This window comes from Nuphar pumila, chromosome 7, assembly GCF_984573655.1.
Source record: "Nuphar pumila chromosome 7, dmNupPumi1.hap1.1, whole genome shotgun sequence".
Lineage (NCBI taxonomy): Eukaryota > Viridiplantae > Streptophyta > Magnoliopsida > Nymphaeales > Nymphaeaceae > Nuphar > Nuphar pumila.
In genome coordinates, this window is record NC_143255.1 from 48,840,710 (window position 1) to 48,854,803 (window position 14,094).

General features: G+C 38.2%; 1 protein-coding gene across 1 annotated transcript in view; it reads left to right on the plus strand.

The window, feature by feature from the left end:
* Positions 1-433: 433 nt before the first annotated feature.
* The window catches only part of LOC149832192 (uncharacterized), a 28,429-nt gene continuing 14,768 nt past the window's right edge, over positions 434-14,094 (plus strand). Inside the window, exon 1 of the mRNA XM_090014354.1 lies at positions 434-613. Within this exon, the coding sequence (XP_089870480.1) occupies positions 466-613 (148 nt within the window). The 5' untranslated portion in view covers positions 434-465. The remainder of the gene's footprint in view (positions 614-14,094) is intronic.

The window sequence follows — 14,094 nt, forward strand, 5'->3', positions numbered from 1 at the left end:
CTAACTCTATAGGGTTTAGTACGAGCTGAGTCCAAGTCAAACCCAACCTATTGACTAGGCCCAACAGACACCAAAACATGAGCAACTCACCGTTCGGCTCGGCTTGACTCATGAGAAGCTTTGCTTTGATTTGCTCAGACATTGAGCTCGACCAGCCAACTCGTTTGAATAAATGAGCCAACTATGAATATGGGACGATTGGCTCGTAATGAGCTCGGGCTCAGCTTGGTTTGTGATGAGCTCATACGCTGAGCCGGACCAAGGGTGAACCCTTAATAAGCAGAGCCCAAACAACCCAAGCTTGTCTTATTGGGCTCGTCTACCATCCCTAGCCAATGACCAAGTCTCAGCCTGACCCAGAAACGTGAAATGACCAAAACATCCTCGAAGAAATTAAAAACTCAGAATAAGCCATGAAAACAAAAGGAAAGAGAGTGGTGAGAGGGAGCGAGGGAGAGAGCGAAGATGCAGGCAATCCGAAGGTCTCTGGTTTCTACTACCCGAAGCCCTAACCCTCTTTTCTCCACCACCATCAGATGCTTTGCTACCTCAGACCAGTCTCCTGTTAAGAAGAAGGCCTCCTCCCTTCTCGATGCGCTATCTCTTAAGCCAGGTGCGGAAATTCCCCCGCGTTTCTTGACCTAGTTCGCTGCATTTCGAGTCTTCTTTGACTATATTTAATCCAAGTTGATATTTCGTGGAAATATCCCTTTTTTCGTTCTTTATTGTGAGATTTGGGGCTAAAATCGCGTTTTTGGTGCACTGAAGTTCGTCCCGCTGCGAAATTTATACTATCGAAAGAACCTGCTGGTGATCGTTCATAGAATTATAGACAGTTTTGACGATTTTCTAATTCGTTCGATTTATGTGAACGTCGACGGAGAAATCGGAAGAAAAGTGGTTTTTTTTAGTGTGTGATGATTGATCGTCTTGACAATGAACGCAAAAAAGCCCGAAAATTGTTGCTGGAGGAAAAAATTCGATCTGTATTTAACTGAGGGCTCTCGGGTTCGAATCCCAACTATTGTTGTTGCCGATCTTCGCTATCTAGAGAATTTTGCAAAAAATATGTTTGATTTCGATGGTTGATTGTGAAAGAATTTTGTAACGTTCAGGCGATTGAATAAACAAAAGGATCAAAACAAATGTACACGCGTGGGTATAATTTTCGGACGTTTTCACCAAATCGGGTGATTGAATATGCAAAGGGATAAGACTAAATGGACAAGCATAGGTGTAGCTTTGGTAAATTTAATTAATCGGCCATACGTCTTGCTACTTTACAGAAACTGGTTAGTTATTTTATTGACTAAACATGTCTTAATGCACTGGTGGTAGTTCCACCAGCATGGTCTTATGATTTAGCATTAAGTTCTTCCACGGGTGAATGCATTGAAAGGAAAAGGGGAATAGAGACAAGAAGAAATGTAATGGTGTAGGTGTAGTTTTAGTGAATTTGATTAATGGGTCATTCGTATTGCTGCTTTACAGGAACTGGTTAGCTTTTTAAGTGTGCTAAACATGTCTTTGTGCACTGGTGGTGATATAGTTCCATCAGCATGGTCTTGAGATTTGACGTTCAGCTCTTCTACTGGAAAATGCATTTAAAGGAAGGCAGGAATAGAGAAAGGAAGAAGTGTAATAGTGTAACTAGTCTACCTAGGAAGTGAAGGTGTTTTATGATTTCCAAACTTTACTGATAGCCTGTTCTTTGTTTTCTACCATGAATGTACCATGGAGTACAATGCAGTCGACTGTAAATCGTACCTCATAGTTGGAAACTTCTGGTCTATGACTCTCCCTTTGCTTGTGCGGTTGTTTTGAATGCAAACATTTTCCCTTGAACTTTCACTGAAAAGGAAATATTTATGATCTGTTCCGACCTGTATGAGACACTCAAAACCTATGCAATTTTTCTTTTGTTCTTTCTTTTTGCTTTTATCAGTGACATGATCTGTTTATGTTGCCAAGGTTAATGCTCCAAGTACCTATAAGTGTTTACCTTCCTGCTGGTGTTCTACACCTAGATAGTTTGTTAGCTGGTGCAATGTCTAGAAAAAAATCTTGCTGTTTGATTTCTGAAAATAGAAAGAACACAAGGTAGTAAGAGGGCAATATTTTGAAGGCTTGAACCTCGTGAATTAATTGGCATTTATTTTAGAAACGATCTGGAAGAGGAACACAATTTCGTCCTGCAGTTATTATCTCTTGAAGAATTTTAGGATATTATACACTCATTGTGAATCCTCTCAATTATGACGAGAGTTATTGTTTTAATTTTTAAAGAGTGATCAATCAATTAAAAGAAGCGATAAAAGAACCTGGGAGATCTTGTTTATTATATTGAACAAATGTTTGATCTTGTTGGATCCTGGTACGGATCCAGTGTGGCCAAATGTATCACATGGAATCCAATGACCCACTTGAGTAGTGGGCTATTGAGTTAGGAACCACCGGGATAATGGTGGGCCCACTCCTCATTGTATTCCCAGCATGTTTGGGAATCCAATGAAGTTGGTTTGGCTAGGTAATGATTACCCAGGGGAGGATAATTTCTCCAGCCTCTGCCTCTGCAGGATACACCAAGTGGTCTCGATAATCTCATCAAGGATCTCCTCTGAAGCAGGCCGTTAATCTATTCCCCATTTATCTTCTCCTCTTGTTTTCACTGTGCACACCTCGATCCAAGTTTCATCAATGGTATCAGAGCATGGTTTTAGTGTGAACAATGACGCCTGACTGATGCAAGGCTCGTGCACGAAGCTGAGTCAAAGCCATAGGGTGCCAACGTCCTTGAGCATAAGGATGGGGCAGCCTTTGATGTGGATGGACATGAGGCGCTCGAGGTCGTCGACGAGCTTGCCGTTGATGAAGACGGCGGGGACAGCGGGGCAACGTGCGATCTGGTCTAGGGGAGACCCCAACGGGAATGGGGACAACCCCCGACCCCGTTCAAAGCGAGATGGACGATCGCGACACCATTTGCAACCGTGATCCTTTCCGATTCCGATCGCGAAACCCTGAAAAGTAGAAAATGACTCAGATCGAGAGAAATTAATATAAAGAAAAGAGAGGGCTTCTACAACCACTCTTTGTGTTTACCGGCACCAACCCAAAACTTTGGCCTGCAACATCCACAACTTCTCTGATGCTGGACCAAAGATATTTTTTCGGCTGCTCGAAGGTCCAGATGTACATGAAATAGCCAAGCAGCAACGCGTCAAAAGGCCATTCCATAAACGCCTTTTGTTGCAGAGAATGAGGAAAAAGCAGAAGAAAAACAGAAAAGCAAAACCACGAGAGGAAAGGATCGCTGAGGAGATGGAAAGATGCAGAGCAAGGGCTCCACTAGATGGCAAAGAGCAGAGGTGGTGGTGGGGTTCCCTTCACCAGTCGGACGAACTCTGCAGCCCACTAGCCACCAGTGGAGGAATCTCCAGGAAGGAGCGCATAAATGGTCGTTGTCGGAGGGGTTGGTGTAAAGAAGGTTGTGGTTCCCCCCACCGGACGATTCTCGGAATAAGGGTGTTTGCTGGAGGAATCAACTTAAGGAATTTACAGGGGAACACCCTACGACGTCGTCGGATGAGTGTTGTCACCATAGAACTCCTATTTCCTCCCCCTTCTGAAACCCAAACTTTCCTCTCCCCATCGCGATTGGCCGGGATGTTTTTTCCAGTCGGAGTAGGCCGCGGCGAGAGGGATGGTCTTGCAGGATTCGTCTGAAAAAGAGATCTCAATCGGGTCTTTGGGAGCTTCCTGGAGAGGAGCTCCGGCCAGAGGAGGCAACTAACGGGAAGATCTTGAAGGTGACGTCGGAAAAAGATAGCTCGATCGAGTCTTTGGGAGATTCCCAAAGATGAACTCCAGAGAAAGGGATTTCTTGACGTGGGCAGGGTCACCGAACTATGACGACACAGGGCGATCGTCGATGAGGCAGAAGGAGGCCATCGCTGCGCTTCCCGACCACCTCTGCGAGGCAGCACTCATCCCGAACCTCACGCAAGAAAGACAGTGGAGACTGTGAAAATGTCTTCAAAGAGGATATGAACACAAAAGCACTAAGTTCTTAACGTGTGATGTGTGCACAAAGGCACAAAAAAACACTTGAAATAAATGTGCAAAAGGGCACAACATATATAAATGCACAAGGGCATAAAAATAAAATGAAAATCTTTATTGAGATGAGAGAGCTTTTGCTAAAAGCATAGACATTGGAGCCCCTCCATCGGTCATAAATCTGACTGTTGGAGGGGCCCAACGTCTATAGTGTGCCCCCCCCTTTGGCTTAAAAGAAAGAAAATTAAAAAAGGTAAAAAAAAGGAAAAAAAATTACATACATATTCAAAAGGAGAATATGCGTAAAATAAAGAAAAAAACAGATTTACCCTTATCGGGTATTACAACAAATAGACATCTCTCTCTCTCTCTCTCTCTATATATATATATATATATATATATATAGATATATAGGCATATATATAGAATGCTGAAAAGACACTGTCATTCAACTGGATCCAGACCCAATTCGTTTTATCTAACTCTTGTTTTATTAAGAGTTTTATTTAAATACATGCTCATTAATGGCATGTTGTAATTTTAAGATACCATGTAATGGGTATTTTAATACCCTAAATATTGTTCCTGTGTATACTTAATGAGAAAAGCAAGCCACCGAATACCCTATTGGGTTTTCTGCAACCACCGACACCACTCTCCCTCTCTACTCCTCTTTTTCTTGTGATTGACGGTGGAATACCATTTTCTTACATGGTATCAGAGCATCAGATCCTTCATTGAAGATCGTGACCTCCTAGAGCATTCAGTCCAACCCCTTTGTTCTCTTACAAAACTCTTCTCCTATGTGTTTTCTTCTCTTGTGTGTATCTTTCTCCTGTTGTCATCCTGTTGCACTGATTTCAACCCCTTATAAAACTCTTACCAAAGTCCATGTTTGCGTGATTTCTTCTCTCCCATATTAACGTCAGTGCAGAATCTGACTTGCTGTTCTGTCTTGATTGATTAACACCATTCTATCTCTGTTCTACTTTGACATTTTCCTCTTTTAGAAAGAAGACACGTTAAAGAAAACACGTTATTTTCATATTAATGTGTTTTCTTACTGATTGGATATTTTTTTTCTCTGAGCAGTTTTTTCTTTACTGCATATTCTGCCTCGCGTCTAAAAAAAAGCCGCGTTCTCTGAAATTCATTGTTCTAAATTTTTATTTTGTTTACTCTAAAGTGACTTCTCTTTTGGTGTCTTAATCCTCGTTTTTTTTTGCTCCCAATTGACTATGGATTCATTCTCTTCTTCACAATCTAGCCTTTCTTCCAACTTTCTCAGTCAGCTTGTGTCTGAGAAGCTGAACAATTCCAATTTTTTAACTTGGAAAAGACAAATCATCCCATTCATAAGGAGTCAGGATCTTTCTGGACATCTGGATGACTCTGTTCCTGTTCCTCCAGAGATCATATCACAAGAAGGCAAGAATGAAGAGGGTGACACTTCAATTACCTTTGTTATAAATCCAGAGTACGTATCTTGGATGAAGCGAGATCAGGCTTTGGTTGCCTACATCACTTCCACCTGTCACAGGAGGTGCTTGTGGCAATCCCAGATGACTACTCAGCTATGCAGTTGTGGCGTCGTCATGTTCAGACATATTCTCAAGTTTCTCTGGCTAGAATTTTATTTTTAAAGAAAGAGTTTCAAATGCTAAGGAAGGACTCCATGACTGTCATGGAGTACTTAAACAAAATGAAGACTATCACGGACCAGTTAGCCATCATGGGTTGCACGGTCAGTGAGAAAGATATGGTGCAACAGACTTTGAGTGGGTTGGGACCCGATTATCACATGATGGTTACTTCTTTGCTGTGTTTGCCAGAATTACCTACATTTGAAGACCTTCGTGCTAAACTCTTACATAATGAGATGGCCCTGAAGGGATTCTCGGAAGGCATTCACAATCCTATTGGAGCACACGATGTTCTTGCCACAAGAGTTACCTATGGTCGAGGACGTGGCCGGTATGAATCTTGGGAGAGGGGAGGTCAAGAGAAGAATTGACAAGGAGCTCGTGGAATATTACCTGCTCCCAGTATGCCTCCTAATCTGCAAAGGCAAAGGACAATACCTACCTGCTGTCTTTGTAACAAAAGGAGGCACATCAAGGCAAATTGCTGGTATAACCTGCAAAATAGAGGAAAACAATTGGAGACAAGAAAGGGCACAAATACATTGAAGAATACTAGAGAAGTCAAAGAGTTATTATCTGCCTTGGCTGAATTGAATATCAAACAGAATGATCAAGGTACTTGGTATGTTGATTCTGGTGCAACCACTCATGTCACTGGTAATGCTGGTAAGCTCCTAAATCTTGTTCCTTATGTTGGTAGAAATAATATTGTCACTGGAGATGGGTCTCATCACCATATTTCACATATTAAAAATTATGTAATCTCTATGTTCAACTCTTCCCTTGCTCTTTCAAATGTCATTTATGCTCCTAATATTAAGAAAAATATTGTTTCAGTCTTTAAGCTTGTCGATGACATTAATGCTTCAGTTGAATTTACTCATTTTTCTGTTCATGTTAAGGACCTTCACACGAGGGAAATGTTCGCTGAAGGAAAACGACAAGGGAATATGTACGTGTTCCAAGAGAATCCTTCATCTCGTGTTCAATCTGTTAATTCCACCTTGAAGCTCAAATCATCATCATCATCTTCAGTTCCTCCTGAGAGTTTTCTTAATATTTTTGAATGTATTGAGCCACATCTTTGGCATGGTCGTCTGGGTCATTGTAGTAGTCGTTTTATTGATAAGCTTGTTTCAAGCAGTCTCATTCCCAAGTCAAGTATGAATTTAAGTGTCGATAATAAAAAATGTTTGAGTTGTCTTCAGTGTAAGAGTCATGTTCTTCCATTTCATTTCATTAATAAAAGAGCTTCAAGACCATTTGAAATTATATGTTCTGATGTTTGGGGTTCGGCTCCAGTTCTTTCCATGTTTGGCACTAAATATTATCTCATTTTTGTTGATAGCTATTCTCGATATACATGGATCTTCTTTATGAAAAGTAAATCTACAACCTTCAAATTGTTTTAGAATTTTCATTCCTTTGTTTAAAATAAATTCTGTGAGAATATTACTTGTTTCCAATGTGATGGAGGGGGTGAGTTCTCTTCAAATGACTTTATTAATTTCCTCCAGACAAATGAAATAAGTAGGCAAGTGTCTTGCCCTCGTACGCCTCAACAAAATGGGATTGCTGAACGGAAGCATCGTCATATCGTCGAAAGTGTAATGAGCATGATGCATGATAGTAATCTTCCAGTTAACTTCTGGGCAGAGGCTTTTCATACAACAACCTATGTCATAAATTGTTTGCCCATGAACATCTTGGAAAATGAATCACCCTATTTCTCCTTGCATGGTGTGCATCTAAATTATCATGATTTGGGTGTATTCGGGTGTGTATGTTATGCTCATGTTGACAATTCAATGCGGCACAAGTTTCATAATGAGGCTTTAAAGTGCAGATTTGTGGGGTATGTTGATGATTACAAAGGCTACAGATGCTATGATCCCGTGAGCAAGCGCATCAAAATATCCAGAAATGTTGTGTTTGACAAATCAAATTTTGGTCATAATGCTAACACTTCTTCTGAAATTGAAGTTTATCACCCTTGCTTGAACTCAGATCTCTTTTATAGTATTGATGGTGTTTGTTCTTCTAAATGTAATCAAAGAGATGAAGGAAACATATCTATCGCTGCGCCAAGGACTCAGGAAGGTGTGATTTCAGGACCACTATTGGCCCCCCGAAAGGTATAAAGGCATTGTTTACTCTCGACGTGAGAAGGAGATACCTCCCAGCTCTAATCAGGAGCAAAATTCTCCTCCTGTTTTCATTCAATCACCTGCTCACAGAAGGTTTACCCGACCTTGACATCCTATTGATAGGTGGGTTAGTTATGAGAACTTTACGATAGATTTTCAACTCTTCTTAACTTCTTTGGGCAAGAAAGATCAACCCACAACATTTTATCAAGCAATAAATTATAAGAGATGGATTAAAGCTATGAACGAAGAAATGGAGGCTCTTCACGAGTGTGGCACTTGAGATATTGTTCCCAAACCATACAATCGAAATGTGGTTGGGTCAAAGTGGGTGTATAAAATAAAGTATAAGCCAGATGGTACTATCGAGCGAAACAAAGCTAGGTTGGTTGCCAAAGGATTCACATGGGAGCAAGGACAAGACTATGATGAGACCTTCCGTTCGGTCATACAAATAGGCACTATCCGCATCGTACTATCATTGGCTGTTGAGCACCAGTGGACTCTCAGCCAACTGGATGTGAAAAATGCGTTTCTACATGGAACTCTGAAGGAAGAAATATACATGGAGCAACCCACTGGGTATGCAGAAGGAAATTCTAAAGAATACGTGTACAAATTAAAGAGAGCTATATATGGTCTGAAGCAAGCATCTCGATCTTGGTTTGAAAATTTTTCTCTTGAAGTAGAAAATATGGCTTTACTCGGTCTCTCCTTGACCATTCTCTTTTCATATTCAAATGCAAAAATATAGTTACCTTGTTATTGATATATATTGATGACATCATCATTACAGGTTACTCTAATGAACACATTGAACAGATTAAAGAATTTTTAAACCATAGATTCAAGATGAAGGATCTTGGTAAACTGCGATACTTTCTTGGAGTAGAAGTTGACATGACTCCTGAAGGCATGACACTTACTCAACATAAGTATACAACTGATGTTCTTAGCAAGGCAGGTATGAGAGATTGCAAACCTCTAATCACACCCAATGTACTTAATCAAAAACTCAGTTCCCAAGATGGAGATTTGTATGAGGATCCTACAGGATATCACAGGATAATAGGAATGCTTCAGTATCTGACCTTCACTCGACCTGATATTGTCTATTCTGTCAATCAGGTATCTCAGTTCTTGCATAAACCACACATTGGGCATATAGAACCTGTTAAACACATTCTTCGATATTTGAAGGGAACTATTGGAGATGGTCTTCTGTACAAAAAGAGTATGCATAGTCATCACATGCATGAACTTATTTACAGAGATGCAGATTGGGCAGGAGACCCAAATGAGCATAGGTTAGTCTCAGGATACTGTGTTTTTATTGGCCTAAATCTTGTCTCCTGGAGCAGTAAAAAAACAAAAAGGCCATAGCTAAGTCGAGCACAAAAGCTGAATCTAGATCAATGGCAGCTGCTACAGTCGAAGTAACATTGATTAGACACCTGTTGACATAAATAGGAGAATTGATTTCTAAAATTATTCTCTTGTGTGACAATCAAAGTACTATCAATATATCCTTCAATCCTATCTACCACAGTCGTGCCAAACATATTGAAATTGATCAACATTTTGTAAGACAAAAGATCGAAGAAAAGAAAATTGAACCAGAATACATACGGATTGCTGATCAGGTTGCTGACTTGTTTACCAAAGGACTTATCAAGGACAAATTTTGGATGTTAAAAGGCAAGTTGTTTATGGTTCAAAACCATGTACAACTTGAGGGAGGGTGAAAAGACACTGTCATTCAACTGGGTCTGGATCTCAGGATCCAGACCCAATTCGTTTTATCTAACTCTTGTTTTATTAAGAGTTTTATTTAAACACATGCTTATTAATGGCATGTTGTAATTTTAACATACCATGTAATGGGTATTTTAGTACCCTAAATATTGTTCCTCTGTATACTTAATGAGAAAAGCAAGCCACCGAATACCCTATTGGGTTTTTGCAGCCACTAACGCCTCTCTCCCTCTCTACTCTTCTTCTCTTGTGATTGACGGTGGAATACCATTTTCTTACATATATGTACATGTATCTCTATATATATGTATATATATAGGTTATATTTTAACATTCTCCCTTAAACTTACGGTGTGATGACCAAAAGTTTGCCAAGAAGAAAATATAAACGAGGTGAACAAAGTGCCTTAGTAAAAAAATCAGTCAGTTAGTATTATGATGTCAGATAAGGTAGATCAATGATGTTCTTTGGATATTCTTCTCTAACATAGTGGCAGTCCATCTCGATATGCTTCGTGTGCTCATGAAATGTGTGATTCTTTGCAATATATATTGCACTTTTGTTGTCACAGTATAATTTTGTAGGTCCTTGAACACGAATCCCCATATCTTCCAGTAACTGCCGAATCCAAACAATTTTCATTGTTGTAGTTGTCAGGTTTCGGTACTCAACCTCCGTAGAAGACATGGACATCTTCTGTTGTTTCTTACATTTTCAAGAAACTAATGATTCACCTAAAAAGATACAAAAACCAATGGTGGAGTGACGATTATTTGGGTCACCTTTCCAATCAAAGTCAGTATAAGCAATTAAATTTAACTCAAAAGATAAAGATATAAATACTCTCTTATTTATGAACCCCTTCACATATCTGATAATTCGAAGAACGACACTCATATGAACTGATGTAGGGGCATGTTGAAATTGACTTGCAATATGCATTACATGAGAGATATCTGGCCTGATAATGCTAAGATACATCAATGAACCGACGAGTTGCCTGTAAGGAGTAGGATCTTCTAGAGGAATCCCATCATCAATCTTCATCTTTGTCCCTACTGTTTCAAGAGTTTCACAAGTTTTGTCATCTGAAATGCCTGACCTGTCAATGACCTCACAAGCAAGTTTAGTTTGAGACAAAAAAATAACCCCTGTGATAATAGGCAGCTTCAATGCCTAAAAAATATGTTAGAAAACCTAAGTTCAACATTTCAATTTTTTTTTGTTAGTGTAGACTTGATATCCTTTGTTCCTATGGCATCATCACCTCTGATTAACAGATCGTCAACATCTAATAATAAAATCATAATACCTACATCAAATTTCTTGACAAACAAAGTAATTTCAGTATAACATGAAATAAAACCATTTTCTACCATTATACTAGTAAATCGATTATACCAAGCCTTGGGAGCTTGTGTCAAACCATAGAGAGTTTTCTGCAGATGAAGAGCTTTACCTTTAGGCACATCCATACTCGGAGGGGCATCCATATAAACCTCTTCACGTAAATCCTCATTTAAGAAAGCATTTTTAACATCCATTTGATATATGTTCCAATTGTTAATAGATGCAATTGTAATTAGGTATGTAACAGTAACCATTCGAGCAACCGAGGCAAAAGTTTCATCGTAATCTATATACCATACTCTTGACTGTACCCTTGGCAACTAGACGGATTTTATATCTTTCAAGAGACCTGTCACTCTTAGTTTTCACTTTGAAAACTCATCTACATTCTATTGTTTTCTTTCTGATAGGCAAAATTTGAAATTTCTAAGTTTTGGCTTTCCTAAGGGCTGTAAGTTCATTATCCATTGCATCCCTCCACTGTCATTTTTTTGGCTTCTTCAAAACTTTTAGGTTTTACATATGAATGAATAACACTAAAACATGCTTTATGTTTAGGTGAGAATGATTCATAGGATATAAATCTAGAAGGGTTTCTTCTAGTTCTCTCGGTTCTATGAAGATTATTTATTGAGGAAGATTCACTATATTTTTCGATTGCACTTCTAAAATTGTTCTCTGTGTATAGGTGATAGGATCATTAGATGTTCTTTCTTCTATAGGGTGATCAATAGATTGATAGGAAGAATTGTTATTTTTATCTATATTTTCATTATCACTAAGATCATTATATACGAGTTCATCATCGCTAGAAATATCATCGTTTTTAGATAGCAACTCAAACAAGAAAGAGCAGTTCACATTCTCTTTATGAGGTTGACATTCTTCAAAACCACTAACATTTTCTAAGAAAGTTACATTCCTAAAGACATAGTTTATCATTCTTAACATCATAGCATCTAAAACCTTTTTGAGTTTTGGAATATCCAAGAAATGGACAAGGAATAACTTTTGGTGAAAGTTTGCCATTTTTATCAGTAAGGACAAAACATTTGCATCTAAAGATTCTCAACCTATTGTAATCGAGTTTCTTTTGGTATAGAATTTCAAAAGGTGAAATTTTATTTAGATTTTTTGAAGGAAGACGATTTATGAGATAAACAGATGCAAGGGCCGCTTCGGCCAAAAATCTTTTAGGAATGTTTTGAGAAATAAGCAAAGTTCTAGTTGTTTTAATAATATGCCTATGTTTCCTTTCCGCTAGATCATTTTGTTGAGGTATTTTGGGACAAGATCTTTGATAAACAATTCTATGATTTTTAAGATAAATTTTAAAATCATTTAAAAGATACTCTCCTCCGGAACGAGTCCTAAGAATCTTTAGGCTACCATTAAATTGATTTTTAATCATATGAAATGTCTTAAACAATGCAAAGACCTCATGTTTATGCTTAAGGAAATATATCCAACAAAATCTAGAATAATCATCAATAAAAATAACATAATAAGCAAATTCTCCTTTAGATATAACAAGTGCTGATCGCCATACATTCGAATGCACAAGCTCAAAGGGTTTGTTTATAAACATAGATCTTTGTTCAAAAGGCAAGCTTTTCATTTTTCCAAGAATGCAATAATTACAAGTGAATTTACTTTTACAAAGATCCTTAACAAAATGCAAATAAGAAAGCTTGATGACATAAGATGTCCAAGTCTTTTATGCCAAACATTTATATCTTTATGTTGGGCAATATTACAAAAAGAATGTTTTGTAATTTGTAGAAACACCATATATTAGAGATCTTCTTTTCTGAAGCCTTCTCCAATCAACTTCCCGGACCGGCGATCCTTTACCCAACATTTATGTGATGAGAATTTAATATCACATCCATGGTATAAGAGTTTAAAGCAAGTTTAAATTTAATTTTGGTATAAATCTAACTTTGGGAATAAAAAATCTTGTTTTTCAAAGTTTCTAACTCCTTTTATTTCAAGAGAAGCGCCATTTGCGGTTGAAACAAACGATGGTAAAACATTTTTTGTATATTCGAAAAATACAAAAATATTGGGAGTCATACGAAAGGAGGCACCCGAATCTAAGAGCCAAGAGATCTTATCGGGAGGAGATGATATAGCGACACCGAAAATAGATCCTTTGAGGAAAGGTTGAAGAGCCTCCATGACTTGACTTAAAGACAATGCCCCATTGTTAGAAGTAGATGAATTCTTCTTTTTGTGTGGTTGAAACATGGTAGACATAGTCACCTTCTTCTTCCACTTAGGACAAACCGACTTAATATGTCCCGGTTCTTTACAAAAGTAACAAATAATTTTTTCATACTCCCTTATTTCATCTTCTATTTTGGCCTCTTTTCCTTACTCCTTGATTATGATTTTGATCCTTGTTAAAATGAGGAGGCTTATATGATTTTATATTATTTCTAGGCCTAGAGACGTCTTAATTTCCTTCATTCTCATCTTTGTTTGAAGGCATAGCAAGAACACTTGAATTTGATTTACTCATTTCCAAATGAGTCTTCTTCACTTAATTTGGTAGGAACATTTTCAACAGGTGGAGAAGTAAAAGAAGATAGAAGTGAAGATCTTATTTGTTCGAATTCGGGTCTAAGCTCATTCAAAAAGTTAAAGAACCGATCTTCTTCCAATTGTTTGTGTCGAAGCTCAATGACTTATTCACTCCATTTTGGTTCAAGCATAGCAAACTCATCTCAAATAGATGACAATTCGGTGAAATATTTTCTAATGGTCGATTCACCTTATTGAAGGGTCAACACCCTTTTTTGGAGGTAATACTTGTGGGATAAATCTCTTGAGATATTCCCATACATGAGATGATCTTTTAAATTTTAAAATATTTGCATTGATTCTAGTCTCAACAACAACTACGCCTTCATCCCAAAACAATTCGGGTTGGCGATATGAACCAAAAAAGAAAATCATTCTAGTCTCAACCGAAGAAAAAATCCGTGATAGGATTTTGTAATTTTTCATCACCAATTCTTCATGCTTTTTGTTATATTCTTCAAATGCTTTTATTCTCTCTTTTCCATCAATAATTTTTATTTTTCCCTTTTCAACAATAGTAATCTTTGGCTCCGGTTCTGGTGTTGAACCTTGG